This window comes from Vulpes lagopus, chromosome 6, assembly GCF_018345385.1.
Source record: "Vulpes lagopus strain Blue_001 chromosome 6, ASM1834538v1, whole genome shotgun sequence".
Taxonomy (NCBI): Eukaryota; Metazoa; Chordata; class Mammalia; order Carnivora; family Canidae; genus Vulpes; species Vulpes lagopus.
In genome coordinates this window covers 133,317,628-133,333,988 of record NC_054829.1, presented here as the reverse complement: position 1 = coordinate 133,333,988, position 16,361 = coordinate 133,317,628, and the positions used below count along the sequence as shown (strand labels likewise).

The 16,361-nt window shown below is 42.1% G+C and overlaps 1 protein-coding gene across 7 annotated transcripts in view; it reads left to right on the top strand.

The window, feature by feature from the left end:
• INPP4B (inositol polyphosphate-4-phosphatase type II B) overlaps positions 1-16,361 on the top strand; it is a 707,856-nt gene that overhangs the window by 510,916 nt on the left and 180,579 nt on the right. For all 7 annotated transcript variants that reach the window (XM_041758016.1, XM_041758014.1, XM_041758011.1 and 4 more), the window contains 2 exons: positions 2,505-2,577; positions 10,428-10,575. In XM_041758016.1, coding sequence (XP_041613950.1) covers positions 2,505-2,577; positions 10,428-10,575 — 221 coding nt within the window. The remainder of the gene's footprint in view (positions 1-2,504; positions 2,578-10,427; positions 10,576-16,361) is intronic.

Below are 16,361 nucleotides of genomic sequence, written 5' to 3'. Positions count from 1 at the left end.
ATCGTGAAAGGATTTGAACACCCGTCTGAGAATAATGGATTTGACTGGGCAGTAAATGGCCATTATCCATTTTAGAGCAGAACACCAGGATGAGGAATATAAAGTTTATGAAAGGTTATTTTAACAGCCTTATATGGACTGAAAAGAGCAGAGGAAATCCTGGAAATAAGAGAAATAGGGAATTTTAAGTATGTCCAAGCATCACTGCTCATTGCCCAAGTGATTTGGGAAGTGCATTTTCCAAATACCCGTGGATTAAAGGAAGGGCTCACCTGTGGGTTCTCATTTGGTCGGGAAAATGACTTAGACAGCATCAGGTTTTAAGAGCTGTTTGCAGCTCTTCATTCTTTTGGTAAAGTAGAACCTCGGTGGAAGCACTAAAGAAGTTACAAGAGCACATTTTTCCCTATCAGGAAATTTCCTGGATGGAACCGGCAGGTATTATGCTAAGCAAAATCAGTCAACCAGAGAAAGACAATTATCATGTGATCTCACTCGTATGTGGAATTTTTGGTAAAGATGTTATTTATTTATTTATGAGACACACAGAGAGAGGCAGAGACCCAGGCAGAGGGAGAAGCAGGACTCGATCCCGGGACCCCGGGGTCATGGCCTGGGCTGAAGGGACGCTGAGCCCCCCACCCCCACCCCGGGAGGCCCATATATGGAATTTAAGAAACAAAACAGAGGATCATAGTGGAAGAGAGGAAAAAAAGTAAAACAAGACGAAATCAAAGAGGGAGACAAAGCATAAGAGACTCTTAATTCTAGGAAATAAAGTGAGGGTCGCTGGAGGGGCGGAGGGCGGGGGGACGGGGTAACCGGGTGCCCTGACGTCATGAGCACTGGGTGTGATATGCAGCTGATGAATCACTGACCCTACCTCTGAAACTAATAATACATTGTGTGTTAATTAATTGAATTTAGATTAAAAAAAAAAAAAAAAGACCGCAACCCATCACCACTCAAGAATAAAAGATCAGGCTTAATGAAAAAATTTTTTTAAAAAAATCCCTGAGTAATGTGATGAGTGTTTACGATGGGGGCCAGGAGCGGGCTGTACACACACAGAAATGACCCCCACATCAACGTTTAGATCATTTGTGTTTCTTCTGAAAGCGCTCGAGAGCCGTGCGGTCCTGTCCTCGGCGGTGGCCCTGGTGGCCACGTCTCCAGCGGGGACGGGGGGAGGCGACGGTCGGGTCCCCCGAGGCTCGGGGCAGAGCCTGCGCACAGGCCATCGTGCTTCCCTCGGGCTCCTTCACCGGAGAAGCTGCTGGGGCTTCCTTGGCTTGTTTGGTTTTTATTTGCATTTATTGGTTTATGGCTCCTACGTTAGCTCCAGAAATCTATTCCCCTCTTCCCTCCAACGAGCACCGCCCCACTTTTTTTGTAGCTACAGACAACAGAGAAGGAAACTCATTGGGGAAAAGAAAAAAAAAAAGAGTGCCCGTCCCGCTGGCGTCTGTCCGTGTGGACGTGGGCCTCTCGCGGCCCCTGGGCCACCACCTGCCGCTGCGTCATCCGGGACGCGGTTGCCCGCCCGCACTTCGCACTGCAGATATGGTCTCGTTCTTTTGCTTTTTCTTTTTTTCTTTAAGATGTTATTTACTTTTTTGAGAGAGCGAGCATCCACGAGCAGGGGGAGCAGCAGGCTGCCCCCTGAGCCGGGAGCCCGAAGCGGGACTCGATCCCAGGACCCCGGGTCGTGACCCGAGCCAGCCGCCGCGGCCCTGACTGCGCCCCCAGCCGCCCCATCTTCCGTGCTCTCCGCCAGGGCAGCGTTGCTTCTGCAAAAGCCCACTAGCTTAGTCTGCTAATCTATGAATCAGTTTATTTGCAAATTATCGATTTATAAGTCGGTCTATAAATCAGAGGTCGGTGGATTTACAAAGCGTCCTCAGACGTGGTGAGCGCGCGTTTGCGCTGTGTTGCCGCAGACGAAGATTTCCCCTTGCCTTATGCAGCCTGATGGGCACAATGTCTTTTATCTTGTATTTATTTTACTAAAACTCTAGAAAACAATTTGCTTTTTATTGATCCAAAAGCTACCCCAGGGGACAGAAATCTAGAACCATCCAACCAAAAAAAAAAAAAAAAAAAAGGGACCATCCAGCTTGTCAAATGGGACGTGCCAGGGACAGGTTTCTACGGAGTCTGTCCCTTTCCGCTTTCTGCTTAGTGTTGCAGGTCGTTGGTCGTTTTAACGGGAGCCACGGAGCGCCTGTAGGTAGGCGTCGCGCTCACCTAACGCACCCGGAGATATCCCAAAGGAAACAAATCCACAGTAAGGAACAAAACTAAAAATAGTCTCACGGAACAAGTGACCTTGTTCAGAACTTTCCAGAACCCTCTGCATAGCCTCGGGTTTGGCCCACAGAATGGAAGCGTCTCCTTTTTTTTTTATTTTTTTTATTTTTATTTATTTATTTATTTATTTTGCGTCTCCTTTCTTGATTTCATTACCTTGACGTGTTTTTATTTTCCCTTTTGTTCTGGCCCAGTGCGCGCTGGTGTGTGGATGTGCAGCCCCCGACGGTGGCAGCGGGAAAGAGAACCTGCCCTTCCTGAATGCAGGTACGTGGCTCGGGCCGGGGGTGGGAGCCTCCCGCTCGCTTCCTGTCCGCGCGGGTTTATCTTTTCTGCGGGCTCGATACTGCACCTGGGCCGCGTGCTTCCAGAACGGTCCGGGAGCCCTTGGCAGCGGATGGGCTGGTCGCGTGGGGCGGAGGCTGGTGCGGGGTCTCGCCTGGATGTGCAGGCGCGGACGGGGGCGAGCTCTGCAGACAGAGGGGCTGCACCCCGGCTCCGTGCGGGGCCTCGCAGGTGCTCCCCGGGCGGCCGGAGAGTCCTTGTCGCCGTCAGGGTGGGTTCCTGGGCGTCCTGCCCACACTTGGGACGAGCTGGGGCCCACTCGCGGCTGCAGCGCAGACGGTGGGGGGCGATCCTGGGCCTCGGGCCGGGCCCTGCTACCTGTGCCCGCGTCGCTCTGGTCCCCTGCAGACCCCGGCCTCCTGGGTCCCATCCCCACTCGGCTCGCCGTCCCGTCGGAAGCGCACGAAGATGCTTTGGCTCCGTGGCCAAACACGCTCCTTTAGCTTTGGGTTTATATTACCTGACCCCAGACCCCTGAGAAGGAATATGAAGCTCTTCCTTAGTTTCATTCTCACTCACTCGAGAGCGAGAGAGCCCACGCCGGGTGCAGGGGCAGGGGGTCGGGCTGCCTCCCCGGTGCTTTCCGTCCTGGGACTGGCGCCGTCCAGCTGCCCCCAGCTTGACCCCCCGATAGTAGAATCACAACAAAATCATTAGAACCTCCGTCACTCTGTGGGTGGATTGGGCGGCCCACTCACAGGCGCGTTCCTATGCTCCAGGGCGTGCGCGTGACGTGGCGCGTGGAGTGACCCGTCTGGGTTTCGACGAGGTATAAACCAGGTGTTACATGATGGCCTTGTGAGTAAAACGGAAGCTCCTAGGACGGGGAACAATGTGGCAAATCCGTGCATGTGAATCATGGACCCGGTGTGCAATAGTCGTGTAAATCGTGTTGCCTTGAACACCCCGGAGGCCGTGACAGGTGCGGCGGCGGGCGGCGGGCGGCGGGCGGCGGGCTGGATGCCTGGTGCGTCCTGCTGGCCCGGCCTGTGCTGCGGGCAGGCGCTGCCGTCGTCCTCGTCTGGCGGACGCGGACCCTGGCCCAGGTCGCCTACCTGGCAGGTGGCAGGTCCAGATTTCAAAGCCACTTTTGGTCCCAAGGCCTGTGCTCTGAAGTACGGGGCCACGTGATTACAGGACAGCTCTTCTTTTAAAGATTTTATCTATTCATGAGAGACAGACACAGAGAGAGAGAGAGGCAGAGACCCAGGCAGAGGGAGAAGCAGGCCCCAATGCGGGACTCGAACTCGGGACCCCGGGGTCACGCCCTGGGCCCAAGGCAGATGCTCAACCGCTGACCCCCCGGGTGTCCCCATAATGACATTTCTCAGTGGTCGCAGCCCCCACGGCCCGGAGGTGCGCTCCCCACCTTGGACGTTTGCCACGATTGTCTGCTCTGAGCCCCTTGACCTTAGGGAAGGACAAGACTATACACGTGAGCCAAGTATTGGGGTGACATTCTCCTCACTAACACCCCATCCTAAGCAGTGCATGACTCAGAATACATCAGGAGATCAGTAAAAATACGTCCCTCTTTACCCGTTTTAAGTCCTGATGAATTCCAGCCAAAAAGCAAATTCCCTGTTTCCTCCTCCTTTCTTTCCTTTCACTCGTGAGCTATGAAATCTGGGGATTTTTTAGACGATGCCATTTGATAGAGCCAAAGATGTCTCTGTCGTATTTTTCCCATTTCAATTTAAATTTGGGGCCATTTTGACTTTTGCTACTGGTCCTTGCTCCTTTATACTTACTCACCAGATTTCTTTGCCCTTTGCTGTTCTAAGGGATATGATAGAGTCCGTTAACTTTGCTCTTTTGGGATTTCCGTGTATTTTCATTACTGTGTACTAATATATTTAGGGCGTTAAATAGCTTCTATGGAAGAGTGAATTTATTACCTAATAATCGGTGAATCAGGTCGTGGGCACCTGTGAGGGCTTCAGCTGTCTTCCTGGAGGAAGTCCGTTACCTCCCCCGCTGCCCGTCGTAGGTACACTAGAGGGAAAAAAAGAGGCAAAAAAGATGATGCAGTCAAAAAGCTAACGTGTCGTGGACAAACGCGAGGGGGCCTTTCTCTCAACCAAGTTTTTCTCATCCTTCGATGCCTGTGTTCCCCGGCAGTGAGGAGACAAACCCATAGAGGGGGAAGGGGGGAGGCACGGAAGGCTTCCCGGAGGAGGTGCTAGCACGGCTGAGTTCATAGGATGATTACTCACAGCCAGCAAAGGGGTGTTCCTCTGAGATGCAGGGAATGGCTTCAACAGAAGGAAATTGGAGAGAAACAACCTGAGTTCAGAGGATTATAGGCCATTTCAGGCGCCTCAGCGTGAAATACGAGCTGCCTCCTACCTTTTTTAGCTGCGTCGTCCTTTCCTTTAATTACAGAACTAGAGTGAGCAGAGCAAAGCATTCGAGCCGGAGAGAGTGAAGGCAAATCATGTCCTGACCAGCTAAAATCTAAAATCCGATTCTACACACTAAACTCACCAATTATCATCAACTGGAGACTAAATGCCCACAAATACCATCTTTATGTCTTCTCTGACATCTGTAATAATTTTTCTTATTCTTGGCCTTGAATTGAAGATGGAGGCCCAAGAGCATGGGCTCGGTTGGGCGAGGAAAGCAGCACGTGGTCCTATTAAGCCATCCCTAGACCGTGGCGTGGTCCAAAATATCTCTACTACTTTTCTCTTGCAGAAGCTGTCACATGATGTTTCTAGCAGTTGTTTTGGCAAAAGCAGTGGAAAACTGAAAGAGCGTACATACAGGGGTCTCTTAAAAGAATTTATAATATATATTCAATAGTGTTCTGAGTTGACGGGTCTACTGTATGATCATAAATGTATCTTCTATATAAAGAAAAATTTGGCATCAGTGAAAAGCCGAGCCGAAAGAGATGGACTCTTTCCCATAGCTGGAGTAAGTGTGCAGAATTATTAGCATCGTATCTCTTCTATAGGGAAGAAACGTAAAAAAAATTGGCACAAGCATTCATCATTTATGATCCATTGTCCAGTATTTGGTGCATGAATACCATGCTTACTTTTATGTGAAGATGATAAAAAAAATCTCCCCATTATCAACGTAGTAAGAATTTTGAGTTACAAACATTTTATCTGGTCTTTTTTTGTAACCAGTGCAATAAATCTGCATGGTAGTGGGAAGTTGGGCCATATTTTTTTTTTTCATTTTTTAAGTCATGTTGCACTATGTGATAGTTTAAGATACAGAGTAGATGTTCTTGGTTTATGCATAGTAGGTGTTTAATAAGGAATGCTGCTGGATCAGATTGGGTTGTTTGTAGGGTGAATCCCACTATAGCTACATTGAGATCCTGATTTAGTACAAGTGTTCGGAGACCTAGGAGTTTCAAAAGATCATGTCCTATAACATAAAAGTTAGATGGGAGGGATCCCTGGGTGCCGCAGCGGTTTGGCGCCTGCCTTTGGCCCAGGGTGTGATCCTGGGGTCCCGGGATCGAATCCCACATCTGGCTCCCTGCATTGGAGCCTGCTTCTCCCTCTGCCTGTGTCTCTGCCTCTCTCTCTCTCACTGTGTGACTATCATAAATAAATAAAAATTTTAAAAAATGACTAATAAAAATTAGATGGGAGACACAGTTGGGATTTTCTTTTGGATGATCAAGTTGCCTTACTTTTTTATTTTCTTAATTTATCCCTGGTATTTTCCTTAAAAACAGCATTTCCACAGAGTCCTTGTATAATATGTACCAGGCGGTCAGAAGAGAGTTCTGGAGCTCATTAATCAAATGGCCCTTGATTTCCGCCGAAGCTACTTCACTGAAGATATATATTTAAACACATTGAAAAGCATTAAAATAAAAATAATAGAGTCAAAAGTGGAAAGACTAGTTTTCAGATAACCTAATGAAAAATTTTGTAACTTGATTCAAAATAACAGATTTTCTGAAAATAGTTATTATTTTTTAGGAAGCAAGAAAAATGAAGAATTCTTACCAGGATTTGAGAGCTACAAAAATTCTGTATGATTTTGAAGGAATAAAACAGAGGTTTAAAAGCAGCAAATATACTGGGTATAAATAGACCAAGTAATTGAATTTACTTAGGTTACTAAGAAAAAAAATTGGACTTTTCAGAGATTGAATTTTCGTCTTACTGTAAAAGAATGCATTTATATTCCTGATCATGTAAGCTATATTGGAATTCATGAGATCCCATATATGCTTTAACCTAACTGACACTCTGTTGAATTCAGAACATACTTTTCTTCTTCTCCAACTCTAAAGATGGAACATTACAGGTTGTAGTAAAATTCTTATATCTTTAAAACATTGTCAATGTCTCCTTTAAAAATTAAGGAGATATCATGGTTTCTTTTATTGGCTGCCTTATATTTCAGATGAAAGAAAATATATCTGATGAGGCATAATGTCCAAAACGTATAGAGAAATCATAAAACTCAACAGCAAGGGAACTAATCAGATTAAAAAATGAGCAGAGGATCTGAATAAACATTTTTCCGAAGAAGACCTGCAGACGGCCAACCGGTACATGGGAAGATGCTCAGTATAACTAATCATCAGGGAAATGCAAGTGAAAACCACAACGAACTGTCACCTCAAACCTATTGGAATGGCTGCTGTCAAATAAACAAGAAATAACAAGTATTAGAGAGCATGTGTAGAAAAAAGGGAGCTCTTGGGCACTCTTAGTAGGAATGTAAATTGGTATAGGCCCTATGGAAAACAGGGTGGAGGTTCCTCAAAAGATTAAAAATAGAACTATCGTATGGTCCAGCAAATCCACTTCTGGGGAAATACATCCAAAGGAAATGAAGACGCTAACTTGAAAAGATATGTGGTACCCTCGTGTTCATAGCTGCATGACCAAGACGTGGAAACAACCTAAGTGTCCCCTGACAGTTGGATGGATAAAGAAAATATGACATAGGGCAGCCCAGTGGCCCAGCAGTTTGGCGCCGCCTTTGGCCCCGGGTGTGATTCCGGGGTCCCGGGATCGAGTCCCACGTCGGGCTTCCCCCAGGGAGCGTGCTTCTCCTAACTCTGCCTGGGTCTCTGCCTCTCTCTGTCATGAATAAATAAATAAAATCTTAAAAAAAAGAAAATATTATATATATATATATATATCAGCCATAAAAAAGAACAAAATCTTGCCATTTGTGACCATATGAACCGTAAAGGAATTATGCTGAGATCAGTCAGACAGAGAAAGATAAATAGCATGTGATCTCTCTTATATGTGGAATCTAAAAAATAATAAATCTAAAAAACCAAGCTCATAAATACAGAGAACAAGTTGGGGGTTGCCAGAGGCAGAGGGTGGCAGTGGTTGAAATGGGTGAAGTCAAAGGGTGCACGTTTCCAGTTATAAAATAAGTAAATGTCAGGGATATAATGTACAATGTGACGACTATAGTTAATGCTGTATTTGAAAGTTACTAAGAGAATACACCTTAAAAGTTTCCATCGCAAGAAAAAAAAAAACCATAACTATGATGATGACAGATGTTAACTAGACTTATTTGTGGTGATCATTTGGGAATATAGTAAACAAACGTTGAATCATTACATTGTACACCTGAAACTAATGAAACGTTGTATGTCAGTCACACTTCAATAAAAAAGAAAGAAAATAGATACAATTAATTCTACCTGTGGATCTGTGATATGATCTAATTGATGAAGCTTAGAGATAATGTTTATGTTAAAAATATAATCCCTTTGGACATACGACTCTAGATTTCATTTTTTTTTTTAACTGGGCATACAACTCTAGATTTTAAATATTTTCTCTCAACATACTGGAAATAGTCTACTGTCTTCTGGCTTCTCTTGGTGCTTTTGAAAAGTAAACACTTTGGCAAATTCTTGTTAGTGGGGAGGTAGGTACACCAGAAGCTCTAAATCTGGTTGTTGAAGAATGTGGGGTGTTTGGCATCACGGTTTCTGATATAACATCAATTCTGATAAAATGTCTCAACTATACTTCTGAGAATGGATGATTGCAGAGGAATGGATGAATAGATCCTCATTTTAATGTTCAGAAAGCTATTGTATATTGATCCAAGTAGTGGCCGTATCTCAGTAAACTTCTAAAAGGAATTTTACCCTATATGTTGAGGAGACCTGGCCCATATAACCCATGCTGCATTTTATTTTATTTTATTTTATTTATTTTATTTTATTTTATTTATTTATTTTATTTTATTTTTTTAATAAATTTATTTTTTATTGGTGTTCAATTTGCCAACATACAGAATAACACCCAGTGCTCATCCCATCAAGTGCCCCCCTCAGTGCCCGGCACCCAGTCACCCCCACCCCCCGCCCTCCTCCCCTTCCACCACCCCTAGTTCGTTTCCCAGAGTTGGGAGTCTCTCATGTTCCATCTCCCTTTCTGATATTTCCCACTCATTTTTTCTCCTTTCCCCTTTATTCCCTTTCACTATTTTTTTATATTCCCCAAATGAATGAGACCATATAATGTTTGTTCTTCTCCGATTGACTCATTTCACTCAGCATCATACCCTCCAGTTCCATCCACGTTGAAGCACATGGTGGATATTTGTCGTCTCTAATGGCTGAGGAATATTCCATTGTATCCATAAACCACATGCTGCATTTTAATATCCAGTTCTGTTTTAAATCAGCTTTACTGGTAAACTGGAGCCAAATAACTATAGATATTTGGGGTGCTTGGGTGGCTCAGTTGGTTAAGCGTCTGCCTTTGGCTCAGGTCATGATCCCAGAGTCCTGAGATCAAGCCCTGCATCAGGCTCCTTCCTCAGCAGAGAGCCTGCTTCTCTCTCTGTCCCTCACCCTACTCATGCTTTCTCTCTCACACACACTCTGTCTCTCTCTCAAATAAATAAATAAATACATCTTTACCAAAAAAAAAAAAATTATAGATACTTGACTGGCAATTGGCCTGTTATTTTATTGCCCATTAAGCTTTGGTGTATGAGTGTAACAAAGGCCTTCGTTGCTCAACGGCAGTGGAAATAAATGGCTTGGGAGTGTGGTTCAAGTGCTGGCCTCATGAAAAAAAGGATCAGGTGTTATCTTCATATCTGGCCCTCCAGTTTTGCCCTAAATCTTTTAAAATCCTTGATAGCGTAATCTTGGTACTTCTTCCCTAATCACTTCCTACCCACAAACAGAGTTTGTTCACAGCCTCTTTGTCTTGCTTCTGGTGATATTAGGAAAATATGTTATTGACTTGTTGGCACTAAGGTATGCATAAGATTTGAATTGTAATAGCTCTTAAGCCCAGGAATGGACCTTTCTGGCATTTAAGAATTAAAACATTTTTAGTAGTGGGGACATTTGCAATCTCTGAAATAACATATCAGTCTCATCTACTGCATAAGTGAGCAAAGTTGACTAATAATGATCAATAGAAATTCAGAAACATATATATATATAGTGTGTGTATTATATATAGATACATATTTATAAATACATATGCTTTAACAAAATCTTTAGAAAAGAAAGAAGTTAATAGGTGGTAAACTAGCGAACAAGAATAGCCACATTTATGAATTGGAACTTGGTGTATCATTTTTAAATTCAACAAAGACTGAATAAAATAGAAGAACAAAATTCTTAGAAATTCAAATACACTAATGAATTATGATAAAAACAAATTTTTGAATAAATAAGTAATTAGCAGTGGTACACCGATTAATGATTTTGTTAATAGATCTTTATATAATGGGCATATGTTGGTAATTTAACTACTAAACTTTTATTTTTTCTTCCCTCCCAGTGCTAAAGAACCCAGTGTGTAAATTATATAGATTTCCCACATCTGACAATAAGTGGATGCGAATCCGGGAGCAGATGTCAGAGAGCATACTTTCTTTTCATATTCCTAAGGAATTGATTTCTCTTCACATAAAGGAAGACTTGTGTAGGTAAGAGAAAATAATTTATGATTGTCTCATGCTATTTTTTCTATAAACCATTTTTTCTTTAACTATGATTATAACATAAAAATCTAGACTTGCACTGTCTAGTATTGGTGGCCATTAACCCTGTATGGCTGTTAATCATTTGAAATTTACAGTCCAATTTAAGATACTCTTTAAGTATAAAATACATATTTTGAATTCTTATCATACAAACAAAAAAACTGACTCATAATGAAATATTAAAATTTGGTGTTATATTGGGGTTAAATAAAATATATTAATTTCACCTTGCTTTTTTTAACTTTAAAAATGTGACTACTAGAAAATTTTAAATTACATATATGACTCTCATTTATGGCTTACATTGTATTTCTATTGTATTTCTGAGAAAGGAGTAAGAGAAAGAAAAAAAAGAGCCTAGATTTTAGAGAAAACCAGATGAGAAAATAGGTTGTAAGGAAACAACCTAGATTTAAGGAAATAAGGATTGAAAGAGGGGCAAGGAGAGATATCTGAGAGTAGCTGAGTGAGGATATTCAGACCATAAAAATCAGACAACATGGGAATCTGTGGGTGGCTCAGGCGTTTAGTGCCTGCCTTTGGCCCAGGGTGTGATCCTGGAGACCTGGGATCGAATCCCACATCGGGCTCCCTGCATGGAGCCTGCTTCTCCCTCTGCCTGGGTCTGCCTCTCTCTCTCTCTCTATGTCTATCATGAATAAAAAAAAAAAAAAAAATAAATCAAAAAAAAAATCAGACAGCGCTATTGATTCGGGACAAGAACGTGTTCAGGAACCTAAGCAGACTACCTACAAGAGCTGGCTGCAAGCACGATTTCACATAAGCCAAATTATTCAATATTATCCTTACCCGGAGCTGGTACTAAGCATATATGATGAGGAAAACAAATCCCCGGGAAAGAAGAGCAAATTTACGGAGTTTGGATCTTTGAAGTCATAAAAGAATCATCAACCTCAGCGTTGTTGCCCTCGAGGTTATAGGACACAGAGAACCGCTCCTGCTAGTATCGTACAAAGATCGGGTTTCATGCGGGAGGTTCGGGGAGGATATAACTGTTCCCCCCAAGTGTCGTAGCCTAAGGGAGGAATCCACAGACAGAGGGTTCGAGGTCACGCATAGCACCTTTACCCTCCGAGAAGCACAGGAGGGGGGGTGCTAGAGGGGGCTGCTCTCAGAAGTTAGAGTTAGGCCTTGCCCGAAAAGTGGCCCCTGACATCTGCATCTAAGTTAGCCAGTCCTAAATTCTCACTAAAATACCTGAATCACGCCAGTCCCTCTGGCCTGCAAAGTTTCTGTTGAAAAATCCAGTGACAGCCTTACGGGGTTCCCTTGCACGTTACTGTTTTCTCTTCTCTTGATGGTTTTAAAATTATCTCTGTGTCACTACGTTTGCCATTTTAATTACTATGTGTCTCGGTGTAGACGCCCTTGGGTTGATCTTGTTGGGGGGATTTCTGTGCCTCCTAGAACTAGATTTCTGTTTCCTTCTCCAAATTTGGGAGATTTTCAGCTATTATTTTCTCCAAAAAAAATTTCTGCCCCCTTCTTTCTCTCTTCTTCTTCTGGGATCCACATAACCTACCCACACTAATTCAAAGACATGCGCGCACCTTTGTAGTTACGGCAGCATTATTTACGGTAGCCAGGTGTGGAGGCAACGCAAGTATCCATCAGTAGGCGAATGGATAAAGCAGATTTTATATATATATTTGTCATAAACCACACGATTATGTATATTAGCCATAAAAAAGAATGAAATCTTGCCATTTATGACAAATGGGTGGATCTAGAGAGTATAATAGTAAATGATATAAGCCATTCAGAGGAAGGCAAATACCATATGATTTCACTCATATGTGGAGTTTAAGAAGCAAAACAAATGAGCAAATTTAAAAAAAGAGAGACAAACCAAAAAAATAAACTCTTAACTATAGAGAAGAAACAGATGGTTACCAGAGGGGAGGCCATGGGGGAGATTAATAGGTGAAGGAGAGGATAGTACACTTATTGTGATGAGCACTGAGTAATGTATGGAATTGTTGAATCACTGTATTGTACACCTGGAATGAATATAAAACTGTATGTTAACTACACTGGAATTAAAATTTAAAAAACTCACAAAGATACAAAAAATGGAAAATTGTGATCCTTCACAAAACATGGAAATCTATTAACATTATTAAATACATTATTAAAATAAAAATAATACTACATTATTATACTCCATACCCTTTATGATATAATGACTAATTATTAGGATGATGTTTTGGGGTTGAAAATCTTTTCTTGTTTTGAAGTTTTTTGTTTGTTTGTTTGTTTTTTGAGGCAAAGAGAGAGCACAAACATGGGGAGGGACAAAGGAGAGGGAGAGGGAGAAACAGGCTCCTATTGAGTAAGGAGCCTGACTTTGGGCTGGATCCCAGGAACCCCGGATCACAACCTGAGCCAAAGGCAGCCACTCAACCACTGAGACCCCCCAGGTGCCCAGGGTTGAAAGTCTTAGTTGATGGACCACTAATGCTATTTCATTTTAAAATACAGCAAGCTAGTGATAAAGAGAATGATAAAGTGAATGAAGAGAAAGACCCCTACTATTGCCCTAGTCTCTGGGTTTTTTAATTTTTTTATTTTTTTTATTTTTATTTTTTTATGATTGATTGATTGATTGATTTGAAGGGACAAGTAGGGACAGAGGGAAAGGGAGAGAATCCCAAGCAGACTCCCTGCTGAGCACAGAGCCAGTTATGGGGCTCCCTCCACCTCACAACCCAAGATCCTGACCAGAGCTGAAATCAAGAGTCAGACACTGAAAAAAAAAAAAAAAAAAAAAAAGAGAGAGAGAGAGAGAGAGAGTCAGACACTTGGGACGCATGGGTGGCTCAGTGGTTGAGCATCTGCCTTCAGCCCAGGGCGTGATCCCGGGTCCCAGGATCGAGTCCCACATCGGGCTCCCTACATGGGGCCTGCTTCTCCCTCTGCCTGTGCTCTGCCTCTCTCTCTCTGTGTGTGTCTCTCATGAATAAATACATAAAATCTTAAAAAAAAAAAAAAGAAGAGTCAAACACTCAACTGGCTGAGCCACCCAGGTGCCCCACCTGGGTCTGTCTTTTGTCATCAATTTAGAGATTCCCTCAAAGGCCGAGCAGCTGACCTTCGGCATGTCGACTACTGTCGAGTCCTTCAACCCCTCTCTCCACTCCTGTTCCCATCTCTCCGTCTACCTGTTCACTGGCAGTGAATTGCAAGGGGAAATAAAGAAAGAGTAGGGGAAAAGGAGAAAGCAGCCTTTTCCATGTATCATCTGCTTTCTCCACCACCTTTACTATGTATATTTATTTAACCTTTTATTATGAGAACCATAGGAAAATCATGTCTTGGGAAGGGAAGAGGGAGACGTTCTGTTTTCAAAGTACTCAGCGTAACACCTTTTCTTTGAGAAATTTACTAAATGACTTCATAATCACAATACATAAGGGATTAGAATTAAAAAGCAATTTTAGTAGGCATAGCCTCTATAATTTTATTATTTTTTAATACACCAAAGTGCTTCCACTTACCCTGTTCTCTTTTCTTTGTATCTTTTTTTTTTTTCTGTACATTTGCAGAAAAAAAAATGTAGAAGGGGCTAGTGGGCAGTTTTGGTGGAGACCGAAGAAGGGGGCCTCCAAACAGGAAGTTCCATTGCTAAGAACAAAACTAGGAACTGTCACCAGTATACACTAGAAATTGTTCGGAGGAGAAAGAGCCCATTTCAATACTATAAAACCAAACTATATAAAAACCTGATGGATCTGAAAATTGGCAAGGCACTGTGAAGAGGAGCCTATCCACATATCATGTGCTTTCTCCACCTTTTCTGTATAAAGCTCTTATAATTAGTTTTTAAAAATCAAAAAATACATCTTTAACATTTTGTAAAGAGGAATGGGGGAGGGGGGAATCACGCTGAAGACCTCAAAAGGGAAATAGGAAAACTGACAAGCTGTTGCATTTCAGTGTAGGAAAGTGTGGATGTTATGAAACAGAATCAGAAATCCACAAGGAAAGAATTACCATCCTTTAGGGAAAATGCTATAAAATGGAGGGAATAATGAAACTTAAAGATGAAGCAACCAAATGAAGTCCCCAAAGCCAGTAGAAAAGCACAGGTCTGACGCTGAGACGTGGCATCAGTAATATGGGAGACAAACCTGATAAGCTCATCTCAAATGCTACATGAGGGTGAAAAATGGTCAAAATGATGAGAGAGAAGATGTCAGATGTACAAGGCACGAGGGCAGACACTGGGAGTGTTGTTGGGGAAGAACAACTCATGCAAAAGCGTGAAAGAAAACATAAGTAAAAGAGCAAAAGCTTGAAAAAGACCAAAAGCTTGAAAGAAAACATAAGTAAAAACTTATGCAGCTTCAGTACTTTTTCCTTTGAAATGCTAAGATCAGGGTAACCTTCCCCTTCCCCGCAGAAGCCCATAGAATAACATCTACCGATCTTTGAGAGGAAAAGATTGTGGCCCCACTTGACTGTATAGGGCCAGGTTCTGAATGTTTTATGAATGAAGGTGGAGGAAATGACATAAATGTGCAGGAGTGGCTCAAAAATGCCACTCACAAAACTTCCTTGAAGACTTTCCTTGAAGACATGTGCCATCCGATGAGACAAAAATTTAATTAAGAATTATATTTATACAAATTGAACACCAATAAAAAATAAATTGATAGAAAAAAGAATTATATTTATCCTATACTTCAAATTGGTATAGTATAAAAATCAAATCACATCACCAAATGTATATGACATTATATATAATGTCATATAATAATATAATAAATATAATAAATTAAGAATGTAAGGGTGGGCTTTGTCCCGCAAAAGAACTTACCGTATTTCTCTTGGTTGGGTGGACTCTCCAGCCTGGACACAGCTTTACTCTGCTGTTCTTTTCTCAGCTTCTTTTATTTTTATTTATTTATTTTTTTGTAAATTTATTTTTTTTATTGGTGTTCAATTTGCCAGCATATAGAATAACACCCAGTTCACAGCTTCTTTTATTTTTATTATTTTTTTTTGGTAAATTTATTTTTTATTGGTGTTCAATTTGCCAACATATAGAATAACACCCAGTTCTCAGCTTCTTTTATTTTTATTATTTTTTTGTAAATTTATTTTTTATTGGTGTTCAGTTTGCCAACATATAGAATAACACCCAGTTCTCAGCTTCTTTTAACCCTAGTCTTACTCAGATCCCAGGAAGTATTTTACTTGCCTCAACCTCCCTCCTAAACCCCACTACGTAGATGAACTCTCTTACCTTGTTTGATGCAGACCCCGGGGCCCATAGTGCAGTTGTCTTTCAGCACTTTGAACTGTGCAAAATGCTCCATTTGCATTCTTGGAAATCTCTCCTGGGAAAATTCTATTACATCACATTGGACTTTTTCCGTAAAAACAATATATGCACACCATAGAAAATAGTAAAATAGCAAAATAAAAAATACAGAACATATAAAAAGAAAAAGTAAAATCCCTCTAAATTTACCACCCAGAAGGGATAATTGTGTCTTTACTTTTTACATCTACTCCCATCTCCGTAAGCCTTCCTGTGGGTATCCTGCTGAGTTTCCTTGCATTGATGAGTTGTACTGTGAATATGTCTGTGCTCCTACTATATAACGTTAAGTAAAAATGTAGGCTACTAGTCAGTGGGAATTATTGCATCTGGCATTTTACTGACACATAAAAAGACTAGAAGGAAAAATAGGCTAGATGTA